Below are 13,825 nucleotides of genomic sequence, written 5' to 3'. Positions count from 1 at the left end.
TGCATCATTTATAAGTAAATATTTAAAACATTGAACTGATCCAAAATATGCTGCATAATCGATTAATGTAACATTTTCTTTATTAATAAAATCACATCTTTCATAAATTGATGGTTCAATTTTTTGATTAAAATCAAATTTTGGTTGTGAAGATATTTCTTGAAGTTTTTCTATTTCATCATTACGAATGATTTTTGCTATTTCATTTGGATTATGTCCTTCTTTAATCAATTGCTTATGAAGTTCAAAATCATTCTTTGATAGTTCTTCTATGTTTTCCAAGAAATTTTTTTCTGCTCGTTGAAATGTTTTGGGTTTTCTATTTTTATGGTAATGAATAAAATATTTAGTACGTTTAATTGTTAAAATATTTGCTTTAGCTAAATTTTGTTGAATCAATATATTATATATATAATATGCTTCTTGCTTTTCCATTTTCGATATATAATTTGAAAAAATTGTAATGATTTTAGGTATATTTTCATTTACCTCTCCTTCTTTAATTTGAATTAATTGTAAAAATTTTAAGTATATATCAAATTCATTCTTTCTTGAACAAAATACAAAATAAATCAATTCACAAATGACATGATTAAATGTATATGGATAATTCGATTCAAATTTTTGCAATATTTGTTGAACTGAAAAATCAAGGTTTTCATCAGATAAGCTCATAATGATTTTTTGGAGTTCAATAAGTAATTCCAAGTAGGTGTATTTATTTTCTATTTCAAAGAAAATTTTAAAAAAATTATTACATCTTCATAAAAATTTGTATACTGTTCTTATATGTTAAAATCCGTATATGTAAATAAATATTTTGATGTTTCATGATGAAATTTGGAATTTTTTCAAATTATTTGATACACCACTTATTATAGCAACTATAAGTGATAAAAACATGAGGTGAGCTGGTTGTTTTATGTTAAATCATGAAGATGAAATGAAGGTAATTACGTATGACTTTCAGAGTAAATTTTCTAAAATATATATTAATTTATATATTTTTGTTGATATCAACACACCAAAACTAACATATTGAAAATTATATTCTTCGTATGATATATACGTATGTAAGTATGAAAAAATGGTTACAGAACTTTTCATTGCAAAAGAATCTCGTCCGATCATTATTATTCAAAAAGTGAATAAATTGAAATCGGAAGGTACCTCACATCACAATCATGGATTCCTGGCTGAAAAAATGTGTAAAGACTTTTCCATCTTTTGGACTATTGGAACCGTCTGTACGTATTGTTAAGGATCCAAATGTTCTTCGTGAACCAAATCCTAAATGTAAAAATTCAAATATTGGATATACTTTTTATACAAAACCTGCACAAGTTTTAGTGCGAGATTATTCAAATCAAACAAAAGAAGATAAAAAATTCGATCCTTTTATTAATATTCAAGATCAATCTTTTCAATTCCCAGAATTTACTGATAGAAGAACTAAACCTTTTGCTTATGGTCCAGAAGGATTAAAGAAATTGAATTTGAAATATACTTCTTTGACTCATCCTTCACAAATCATCGAACCAATTACATTAAGTCTTTGTATTTATGATATTGAAAAGAAAAGACCGATTTCAGATGTATGGAAAATTAATAATACAAATAATGAAACAAGTATTTCAATTCCTTATATTGATAATCCAAGTTTAAGAATTGTATTAGCTTTAGAACGAAGATTTATGAAAAAAGATGGTGAATCGGCAATAAAATATTACAAAAATCCATCAGAGAAAACAGCTGAAAAACTTCGAGAAGATATTAAAGATTCTTCAGAGAAAAATCAAATTATATTTGGAATGGAAATGCTTCCAATTGATCCAAATGCAACGCAATATGTCTTTAACAAGATTTCTTCGGTATCAGATTTTTCAATTAAAACATGTCTTAAACCAACAAAGCCATTAGGCTTTACAGCTACCTTCTTAGTTAATCCAACACCTTCAACAGAAGTATTACATCCACTTTTTAATGACTATCAATTTACAAATCATTTAATGGTTTGTTTAAATGAATCTAGATTTAAAGCTAAGAAAGGAAAAGTGAAAGTTACTTTGGTTGTTGATGATGAAAAAGTTTGTAAATATCATAGCCACTGTTTTTATGGTATAGGTGAGAATAATCTTGGAGATATTTTTTCATTTCTTTTACCATCAAAAATTAAATCTAAAGCCGAACTTGTTTTCAAAGTGACATCATTTGGCAAATCTAATTCTAAAGATAAATTTACTTTCCAATTAATTAATGATGGATTATTTGTAAAAGATGGATCACATAAATTAAACGGTCTCTCGTTTACAACTCAACTTCTATCGTCAGTTTACACCACATCAAAAGAAATTTTACAACTTCAAAATGGAGAACTTCTTGAAGTCACCAAAAATGTTGATAAAAACGAATTAGAGTTACATTCATTTCCAATTATAGATTCTTTGATGAAAGAGATTTCAAATGGTAAAGAAGAAGCATTTAAATCATTAGAAAGTATTTTAAATAATATAAATATTCATTTACATCGAACATTTGCAACATTTTTAGCATTTCATAATGAACATTATAAGAACTTTGTATCCAATTTAATTAAATATTGGAAGAATTCTTCCTATAAAACGGATCATGTTCCATTTTATTTTGATATTATCATTAAATCAATTTTATTCCAAAAAATTAATAATTCGATAATTGAAAACTTTTGTTTTGATATATCGAATAAATTTGATACAAAATCATATGGATATTTCATTAAAGACTTATTTGAAATATATGATAAAAATTCCATATCTAAAATCATAAAACAAACATTTTCTGATTATCAACTTGTATTACAACAACGAGATCGACAACATTTTCGTGAATTTATTTCTACATTTATTATACCTAAATCATTTTTATCATTGTTATCACCTATGAAAGGCGGTTCATATTATTTCACAACAATTTTTATACCATTTTTAGAATCGACTTTAAATATTTATGGACATACTAATGATATCTTTAAAACAATTTTAAATTTAATTGTTCAATTTAATGAACAACAATTAAAATATATTAAAGAGAATTTAATTGACATTTTAAGATTAATTGGACGTAATTATGAAACTATTAAGAAATATCCAGATACACATTTAAATAATATAATTAATGTTTGTAATATCATTGTATCAATTTCACAATTTAATGATAAAGAATTAACATTAGAAGTTGCGCAATCAATAAAATTTGTTGTTAAAAAATCTTCGACACAACAAATTGATATAATAAAACTATTAAAGAATTGTTCTGGAATTGGAATGTTTAATTCTATCTTTGCAATGTTAATTAAGAAGTCAAAAATTCCATTCGAAATCGCACAACAATATTTGGATACTAAATCGAAAGTTATCTTTGATCAAAACTCGAATTTAAAATATGTAATTTCAACATTACTTAAAAATCCAAATGAACAAAACTTAGAATTACTTGAAACAATAGTTAAAGTTGAACAACGTGATTTAAAGTCATTAAAGATTAGTTTTGCATTAATATCACGTGCGTTATATAAAAACGAACCGACGAATGAATTATGTGAAAAGACAAAAAACAAATCATTTGGTAAATTAATACGATTTATATATGAGATCAATCAAAAACTTAAAGAAGCTAAAGAACCAGAAGATATTGCGGAACTATTACATGAGAAATCACGTATATTTTCATATTCCCCTGATTCAGTATTAGAAATTCTTTTAGAATTATCGAATTATCATATTACAACGAAATATTACCTCGAATCAATTATCTCACAAATTGCAGCAGCTTCACTTGTCTCCAAGTTTTTATATCATCAAAACTTATTCAAAGATATCTTTAATTATCCTTGCGAATTATCGAATATTAAAATTAAAGGTTATTGTTCATCGAAATATTTCACTGAATTTGGTTTCATTATATTAAATCAAAATATTATCGATACATGTAAAAGATCTTCAATGTTTGAATATATACCAAATTTTAATATAATCCTTCAAACAATTGTCGATAAACATAAATTAGTTAAAACATTACAAAAATATTATAATACACAAGAATTAACATATCAAATACTCTCTAAAAATCATAGTGAACGAGATTTCGGTAATTATTATCGAGTACAATTCCAAGACATTGGACAATTTATATATAAAGAAATCGGAAGAATTAACTTATGGCAAATGACCGAAAAGTTAAAGAAATCCGCAATAAAATATTCACATGGCAAAGAAATTGTTATACAAAATGATGGCGAAGAATTACATGACTTAACAAATGATAAATATTATATACATGTAAAAGCAGTACAACAATATATAAAAGATAATAATAAACTTACTGACTTCGAACAAAATATGAAAGTGTCAAAGTTCTACTTCGATTTACCAATAAGTAAAGGCGCACAATCGTCAATCGAACATTGCTCATTAAAAAGAACAATATTTAAAGTCGAAAATGAAATGCCGTATCTCGAAAAGAAAATTCGAGTGATCGACGTCAAAACTAAAATGTTCTCGCCAATAGAGTTCAGTATACAGAACTTACAGAAACAAGTCGCTCTAATTAAAGAAGCTTGCGATAGAAATGACGCAAAACAATTGCAATTGTTGTTACAAGGATCGCTGTTGGTGCAAGTGAACGAAGGGCCGAAGAAAATGGCCGAGGTATTCTTGAAAAGTGGTACAAAGGAAAGCGAATACACTATGAAGCTGAGGCAGACATTCAGAGATTTCATTAACGTGAACGAAAGAGCAGTGATGGTGCATGTCGATTACGCAAGAAGTAACCCCGTATTCATGGAGTTGCAGAAGCAATTGGAATTGGGGTTAAATAGATTGACTGCTAACTTACAGCCATACTTGAAATAGGACTTTAATTATAATTAAAAATAATATTTTTAAAAAAATGAAGTGAAGTGAAAAATGAATGAACACAAATTTTTCAATAATGTATATTGAATTTTTCAACACATTTTTGGTTGTAAAGTAATATCATCAGATAAAAATTTTCCGAGTTCTACTTAATGAATTATAATTTCGTTAATAAAAATAAAAACAATATCATAAGTTTAATAAGAAAAAAAATGTGGGATGTTTTGTTTCATTTTCTTTTTTGATGATAAGGTGACGTTGAAACGTTAATCGGTCGACTAAACAAAAAGTTGATATATCTGATCATATTATTATGGAGGGATTCGAATGGCTTAACCCACCTGAAGCATTTACAGTTGAAGGGAACTCAGTAAAAATAACGACTAAAGAAAAAACAGATTTTTGGCAAAGAACTCATTATGGTTTTAGAAATGATAATGCTCATTTCTTCTATAAGCGTATCCCTGGTGATTTTATATTAACTGCTGAATGCCATTTCGAAAGCAATACGCTTTTTGATCAATGTGGACTCTGTGCTCGTATCAACGAAGATAATTGGATAAAAACTTCCACTGAATATCATGACGCTGAAACTTCTGATCTTGGTTCTGTGATTACTAACCATGGGTACTCTGATTGGGCTAAACAAGAAATTTCATCAAGTCAAAGAGTAATTTATTATAAGATGCAAAGAAAAGGACAAGACTTCTTCATCGAAGCTTCTTTTGACGGAAAGGTATATAAAGAAATTCGTGTTGGCCACATCTTTGATGCAACAGGTGAAATCATGGCAGGTGTTTATGCATGTAGCCCACAACGTGGTGGATTCCAGTGTGAAATCAAAAACATCCAATTTAATTAATTAAATAACAATTCATAATTATGCTTGTTTTTTGTGAAAGAAAAATTTTTTGGCCAGACGAACCTTGTCAATTTGGGACAATTGCTTTTTCAGAACTCCCCATTTTTCTGTGATTACAATAGAAATTTCAATGTTTATTTAGACACTTTTCCGATAAAACATCAAGTAAAACATTTAATAATATAACGAGAATTGTTATGTTTACAAATAATTTCAATGTGCTGATAAAAAATTTTTGAATTGACGAGATAGCCATTTAAAAAAAATCATAAAAATACCAAAATTATCGATTTTTCTCAACGCCTTCGGTAAGTTCAAAGCATACATGATATAAGCTGAGGAAAAAGTTGGTTTGCAAAGATCTGGATCAAACTGATTTTTTTTTACTTATATCTATATCATATTTATTTTGTACTATTTTTCCAAATCCTTAGCGATAAGTATTGTCTGTTAATAAATCAAATAAATAATTAATTTGAAATAATATTCAATTAGAACCAAAAAAATTAGTTTTGAAACAAAAAAGATATATTACTATAGGTGTAGACTATATTTCTCTTCTCTAATTTGAATTTTTAAAAATGCATATTGATTTCAAAAAAATATTTCAACTTTTTGTTATTGAATCGATATAAAAATTATATCTTTATTGATCCCTTGGTATCTTAATTCTAATGCATTCCTTTTTATCTGTATATTTTTTAGATTTTGAGTCATTATAGATTACCAATTAAATTTATTTTAAGTTACATTTTTTTGCCAATAAATTCGTTCTTTCTTATGGATTAGAGAATCAATATTTGAATCTTTGTTTTATCTGATCTTCAACTGTGAAATAACCTCGCAGAAAAAGCCCCAACAAAAACATGATGGTTTTATTTAAACAATTCTATATAAATTGAGTACATGCATTTAATTTTTGATACAAGTCAAAAAATTGACTGCAAGGGACACCCAATTAAAATTTTTATGATACATTCAAATTTGAGAATTCAGTTACTCAAATTGAAATGCAACTTCGACGGTTATTGTTCTGGCCGTGTTTTCTGTTGGTAAATTTTCTAATGGAAAACACATTTTTTCCAACTTACAAATCATTTGCAAAGATTTAATCAATAAATATTTAATAAAAAAGATAATTACAAAAAATATTAAATTTATTTTTATTTTAAAAAAATTCCTATTCCTAAAATATTATTTTTACATTTCTTTTGGTGTATTCAAACATCTATTGAAATCATATCGTTTGAATTCAAAAGTTGTTTTTGATTTCTCCTTTCTGTTGAAGGATTTTTTGGATAATAATTTCCAGAATCTTCATGATCCCGAAGTCAGCAAGCCAACCAAGTCTTACAGAGATTCAAGAGGTTCTTCCGGAACACCATTATAAGTTTAAAAAGTATATTGGTTCTGGAAGTTTTGGATCTGTTTTTTTAGTTCATTCAGAGAAATATAATCAAGAATTCTGTATTAAAAGAACCAGTCAATATGCTCCTGATATTGACGAAACCAAAAACGAAGCATCTACATTAATCAGATTATGTCATCCAAATATTATATCAATGTATGAATTCTTTTTTGATGATGCACACACAAATTTCTATCTCGTTTTAGAGTATTGTAGTGGTGGTTCACTCAAAGATTTGATTGAAAGAGAAGGAGCAATTCGACCACCAAAATTATATTCATATTGTTATCAATTAATTAAAGCCCTTATGTATTGCCATGAACAAAACATTGCACACAGAGATATCAAGCCGGGGAATATACTCTTAGATAATTACGGAAGACCAAAACTTGCAGATTTTGGTCTAAGTAAGAAATTAGAAAAAGGTGAAATTCTTCACGCATACGCAGGTTCGTTAGCGTTTATGGCACCAGAGATGATATGCAGACAAAACGTTGATCCGTTTCTAGCAGATATATGGTCATTAGGAATCACATTTTATATGATTGCATTTGGAAGACTTCCATGGACATATAACAATTCTAAAGAATTAGAGATGTGCATTAAAGTCGGAATGTTATCATTTCCGAATTATGCAGATCCCGAATTTTGTAATTTGATTCGTGCGATGACTGCCATTAATCCACAAAAGAGAGAATCATTAGCAAACCTTATTCGGTCTCCGATATTTGATAACATCCAGAAGTATAACTACGCAGCTCTTTACCCTTCGATTAAAGACGGAAAGAAAAATAAAAGTTATCGGAGATCTTTAAACGGACTCCCGAATACTGTTTCACAAGGAATAATAGGGCACGCGAGAATAAATAATAGATCGTGCTTGCTATTGAAGCCTAAGCTGAAACAAGAATCGATATTACCAAAAATCATTCCGAATGTTTGAATAAATCGACTTTACAACTGTTTTGGTACGAAATAAAGTAAAGATAAATAAAAATTTTATTTACTATGTGAATGTGCTTTGATTTTGAGAATATGTAAGATGGAATAAGTTTATTTAATGCTGTATATTACATGAATATGAATCAGATTCCATAATATATTCAACAGAAGTTATAGCAGTGTTAAACATGAACTTATTCCTATTGGTTCTTAATTAGCTAATTAATTGCTATTTCTACAGTGTAACCAAAAAATCCATCTTGAAGAATTTTTGTAAGTGCAGCTGATAATTAATACAGTTAAAGCAGAGCAATATATATATATATATATACTCATGTTACTAATGATGTGATGATTTCAAATATTTAACAGTTGTTTGATTATTTCATCATTAAATATTTACTAGAAACATATAACTGATATGAATGAATTCGAAAAAGGTGGAGAAAAAGTAGTTCAAATGAAAATACAAGTCATTATTTTCATTACATAGGACACAAAAGTTTGCTTAAATTGAAAGAAAACAAAAAAATGAAAAAATGCTTTTCATTCAATTTACTAGGAGGGAGGAAAAAAACATCAATATGATTCATGTATCCATCACTTTTCATTAGAATTTGATGATAGCATATAGAATAATAAAACTGACAAATATCGAATTTTGAAAAATACAGACCCTTTGTATGCACTACGTCATATCATGACATTCTAATCAAAACATTATTCCGTGATAATGTCCAATTGGACACTTTAAAATAAGGAACAAAATTTTATTGTCGTTGTATAACATATTTTATCGCATATACAATCGAATTAGCCCAAAGCTATTATTTACATGAAATAAAATAAATGTTTTTCATGAAAAACAAATGTGGCCTTGAAAAAAAGCGTGTTATGTCTGACGTTAAGGGTTAAAATTTTACTAAGAAAAATGGATGTCGGCTTTCCCTCAAAAGAATTTGGGAATAAATTTAAAAATTTTTTTGAGAATTATAATATGTATTTTCTAGAATCAAATTGTATGCAAATTTTAATACATTAAACTTATTCTAATTCATAATATTAAATCCTTACCATTCAAAAAAGGGAAAATTTCATTTTTTAGATTCGAGTAATGTAAACATCATAAAAAGTGGTTTTGTGCATACGTTAAGATATCTTAAAGATGAAGAAACGTTTTTCCTTAGTTCCTGAAAATTCCAAAAAAACAATCATTCAAAGAAAACCTGCAAGGAAAAGCATTTCGTCATCTAACGATATGAGACTTGAAAAGATAAAAAAAGAACTCGAATTAAATTTGAATCCAATCAAAAATCTCTCTAAACAGCAACTAAGTGACATGAAGTTTCTTCAATTTTGTAATGAAACAAAGCTTCTTATTGCAACATTCAATAATTTTGTAGATTTTACGAATTTTTCAAGTCACGCCAAAATTGAAGAGTTTGACTTTAGTGATTGCAAGATAGAAAATTTTAATGGTGCAAAAATTGCTCCTCATATGCATGCAATTACTCTTAAAAACTGTCCAATTACTAGCTATGTTTATTACCGTATAGTAACATATGTTGTTTTTGGACCAACTCTTCGCTTTATTGATGGAAAGCCAATTACGCTCAGCGAGAAAAAGCTGGCTAAACAAATTAATTCTAAAATCATTCCATTTATCAGAATTGGGTACTTACCTGACAGACTTAACATACAAGAAAGCGAGATCCCAGAGATACAAAATCGTGTTATTAAAAAACGATACCGTTCAGCACCACCTTCAGATAATAACAAGTCTGAAGAACTCCCGCAGCAAACAGTTTCCTTGTCGGAATATCTCAAAAAGAAAATTGAAGAACAAAACATGCAAATAAACGAACTTGAAAATGAATAAACTTCAAATTTTTATTTTGAATATTTTTCATACCAAAAGTCTGAATCATGATACTTCATAAACAATAAATAGATCGTATTTTCTTGGGAAAACACTGTTCTTTAACAATTTCAATTGAAGATCTCAAAACAAAACGATTTAAAAATTTGATTTGAATAAGATGTGTAATTAATCTGATTTTTCCATTCTCATATAAATGAATTACATATTAAGCATGACGGGTAATAAATTTTTTACATCCGTTTGTACTCCTTTGAATACAATTTCCAGAACTTGGCGCGCTTTTAAAAAAAAATTTGAATATTTTACATCGATTTTGAGAATTATCCTGTAAATGATGCAAACTTTGGGCTGGACAATCCACAAGGAAAAATGTATTAAAGCGATTGATGAATTACTAGAACACCCTCTCACTGCTTCTTTTCATGACCCTATTATATGCCGTCCACCTCCTCGTTATCGTTCTCTTGATATTGAAACACAATCACTTTCATTTAAAATTATTAAAGAAAAATGCATGGGTGACTTGTATTCCAATATAAATGAGTTCCAAATTGATATTGTAATATATCTCAAATCTTTACATACCAAATATTCCAAAGATTTCTTTTTTAAATCTACAATTGACGAAATAGAACATTTAACACAAAAATCCCTAATGAAACATAATATATTTACAAATGAAAATTGGATCAATAGAGTCAAAATTCTTAAATCAAGAATCGATAAATATGTCAAATTAGCACCAGATCAAATCAATTCAGAACTAAAGAAAGCTGAGAAACTGGGAAACATTGAAAACCCACATACGATTGAGAAATTTCATTATGATTTTCTGATCAAATGTTCATCAATGATGAAGTCACCTCTAGATATTTTGAAAACTACAAAGATATTGGAAAGCGATCCATCTGGAGTTGATTTGTATACCACAAATCCAACAATTGAGTTGTCCAAATTGAGCCAACCAACTTTGCTATCACTTTTCGATTTCTTCCGCAAAAGATTTCCTGATGTTCCAGTGATGGCAATGACTGTGCCAAACCTCAGCACACAGAAAAAAATGTAAATATTTTATTATATTATTTTTGAATTAAATTTGTTTGTCTTCAATTTTTGTCTATGGAAAAATTTACTTTGCTTATGATCTATTGCCTATATTGACGTCATTATGTTTTGATACAAAAATAAATGACAACCCCTATTTATTCAAAAAAATCCTGTGTTAAAAATGATATTTACAACAATAATCAAAAAGTGAATTTAGGAAACTGCCTATTGATTACAACAAAAGAATCATTTCACCAACTAGAAATCCATGCTATAGCTAATCATGTAAATGGGGTAATTTTTTTTCGCCCAGGGTTGGAAAATTAACCCATATCGTTACCCAAGAGGGGTCCTGTGAATTTTCACAACATTCACGATTAATTTGCAGTCAAAATATCCCAACCCTTGGGTTATGTATAACGATAGATTCAAAAAGTTGAACGATAACCCAACTGTATCGTTTTTTGGGTTATCATACAACTTTTTGAAAGATCTGATTTCGTGGGAGGAAAGATCAAGTATCCCAGTATCAAAAGTGGCGTTAATTTTGTAAAATAGAATTAAAACAAAAACATGAGGGGGTTAGGCATTTATTCGAATTGGAAAAAGAGAGAGGTCTCAGAAAATTGAGAAAAATAACTGCTTACCCAAAATTACTTTTGGGAAATTCTGAGTTTTTGCAAATATCACCCATTTGGGTAATATTTACAACATTACTATAGCCTATAATTCGATAACATGGGGTCATTTCACATAATAATAATTTGAATTAATTACATACGGTCTACGACAAAAAGCAAATCATTCTCCTCCGGTTACTCCATGACATTCTTTACTTCCAATAATTTATCACAGCTTAGATTTAAAAACAACAATGAATTATATGAGCATTTACAAATAGAAGCACTCAAGAAGGATTCAAAATCAGTAGTAGACAATCTTTATCTTCAAAATATGGTTTTTTTCATTGTTCAAAAGGTGGAAGAAGTCAAAATAAAACAAAAAGAACAGATAATCTAATGCAGGAATAACTTTTCATCGAATAAAAAATTATATAGAACAACAAGGAATTGCAACACTAACAACATCACAGATTTCAATTCTTGCATATCGAAAAAACCTTAATGAATTCGAAATTCAATCGAAAAATTTAATCAATTATGTAAAAGAAAAGAATCGAGCATATTTTGTCAATGTGATAACATTAGGAAAGAAAGTTAAAAGGATAGCTATTTTAACTTATATTGATGATGAAATTGATAATTTGATCAATTATGGATATGTGTTATTTATAGATGGAACACAAGTAAACAATTATTTAAACTGGAAAGTTATACCAATTACAGGTATTATCAAAAAGATGACAATTTGTAGTTGTGAAATTCTAATTACAGCAATCAGTACTCAAGACATATTACAGTGAATGTTAGAATGCTTAAGGAAAAAGGAAAAAGCAAGTCAAAAGTATCATACATATATTACGGATGAAGATCAAGCATTTATCATTCCATTTGATAATTTTATTACACAAATTAATACAGAGTCACAAGAACATATTAATTTAATACATATTTTATGCGCACTTCATAAAAAGACAACCTTCATACAACATCTTACAAAATGTTCATTAAGTCAAAAAGGAAGAAATAAAGCTATTAGTTTATATGAATATTTAACACTTTCATTAAACAAAGGCCTTGCAAACGAAGCGCTTATTAATTTGAAAAAAATCATATCAAAATATATTGATAATGAAATATAGTTTATAATTTATAATTTTTCGAAATCATTCATAGGTGAACACTCAACTGCTGGATATAATACTACAAGTCCAGCTGAATCTATGAATAGAATGTTAAAGAGATCATTAATTGGTAGAAAACATACTTCACTTGAATTAAAAATACATTTTTTAGAAGTTTTAAATAATCACAATGATTGTGTTTAAATTTCAGCAATTAATATTCGTAGATCTCTACAATGTAGTCCAATTTTTATGCATTCATGCAAAAAAGTTACAAAATGTATTCAAAAACAAATTGAATTAAGTAATCATGTAATATGATGGAAGAAAATTTCTATGAAAGCACAAAAACTGAATTTCCTTTTATTGCGAAATATGAAAATTTTATAATAACATATATATTGAATTTTAATAAATGTTCATGCAATTAACAAATATTAGCAGGTTATCCTTGTTCTCATTTACTTAAATCACATTTCATTCAAATAAATGTTTTTCAGATTTTTTAATTAATCAGAGATGGGTTTATGAAAATGAAATTAATCAAGAAAGCATTATTCAAACAGAAAGTATTCAAATACCAAATGATATTGAAGAAGAAGAGAATGACGAAGATAATTTTGATGAAATATATATAATGACAGAGAACGAGAGATATCAAAAAATGTTTTCCGGAAGCAAACAATTAATATCTATTGCAGCAAAATCAGCTCAAAACACGAGAAATATAGGAAGTATGCTAACTGTGCCTCATTTGTACCCACTTTTTGGTGGTTATTGCCACAATTCTCCATCTTTTGAATGCGATGTAAAGGCAACCACCAAAAAGTCGATTTTTTTTTAAAATACCCAAAAAATAAAAGTTAAAAATTTTAATTTTTTTCACCAAACAGCAATAAATCAAGTAAATAAAGACATATATCTGCTATTAATTTCATTTAAATTCTAATTTTGATGAAAGTATTAAGCATCAGAAAAAAATTTTTTATTTTGAAAATTTATTCATATGTTTAAATTCTCCATATATGAAAACATTCTACAGCTGTCA

The 13,825-nt window shown here is 27.6% G+C and overlaps 4 protein-coding genes across 4 annotated transcripts; all 4 read left to right on the top strand.

Annotated features, from left to right (window-relative positions):
• Positions 1–4,376: 4,376 nt before the first annotated feature.
• GO595_003533 (Dedicator of cytokinesis family protein) lies at positions 4,377–4,889 on the top strand (the record flags this gene model as incomplete). The annotated part of the gene is made up of 1 exon (XM_067916564.1): positions 4,377–4,889. One exon carries the CDS (start codon positions 4,377–4,379, stop codon positions 4,887–4,889), a length of 513 nt encoding a protein of 170 aa, XP_067776280.1.
• Positions 4,890–5,205: 316 nt separating this feature from the next.
• Positions 5,206–5,754, top strand: GO595_003532 (DUF1349 domain-containing protein; the record flags this gene model as incomplete). Its single annotated transcript, XM_067916563.1, has 1 exon — positions 5,206–5,754. The coding sequence occupies one exon, from the start codon at positions 5,206–5,208 to the stop codon at positions 5,752–5,754; it is 549 nt and encodes a 182-aa protein (XP_067776279.1).
• A 1,319-nt stretch (positions 5,755–7,073) lies between these two features.
• Positions 7,074–8,105, top strand: GO595_003531 (CAMK family protein kinase; the record flags this gene model as incomplete). Its single annotated transcript, XM_067916562.1, has 1 exon — positions 7,074–8,105. One exon carries the CDS (start codon positions 7,074–7,076, stop codon positions 8,103–8,105), a length of 1,032 nt encoding a protein of 343 aa, XP_067776278.1.
• Positions 8,106–9,362: 1,257 nt separating this feature from the next.
• Positions 9,363–9,983, top strand: GO595_003530 (putative internalin; the record flags this gene model as incomplete). Its single annotated transcript, XM_067916561.1, has 1 exon — positions 9,363–9,983. The coding sequence occupies one exon, from the start codon at positions 9,363–9,365 to the stop codon at positions 9,981–9,983; it is 621 nt and encodes a 206-aa protein (XP_067776277.1).
• Between the last annotated feature and the right edge of the window lie 3,842 nt (positions 9,984–13,825).

The sequence above is a fragment of the Histomonas meleagridis genome (assembly GCF_020186115.1).
Source record: "Histomonas meleagridis strain 2922-C6/04-10x chromosome Unknown contig_206, whole genome shotgun sequence".
Taxonomy (NCBI): domain Eukaryota; phylum Parabasalia; order Tritrichomonadida; family Dientamoebidae; genus Histomonas; species Histomonas meleagridis.
Note: the sequence above shows the minus strand (reverse complement) of the source record. Positions and strands in the feature narration are given on the sequence as shown.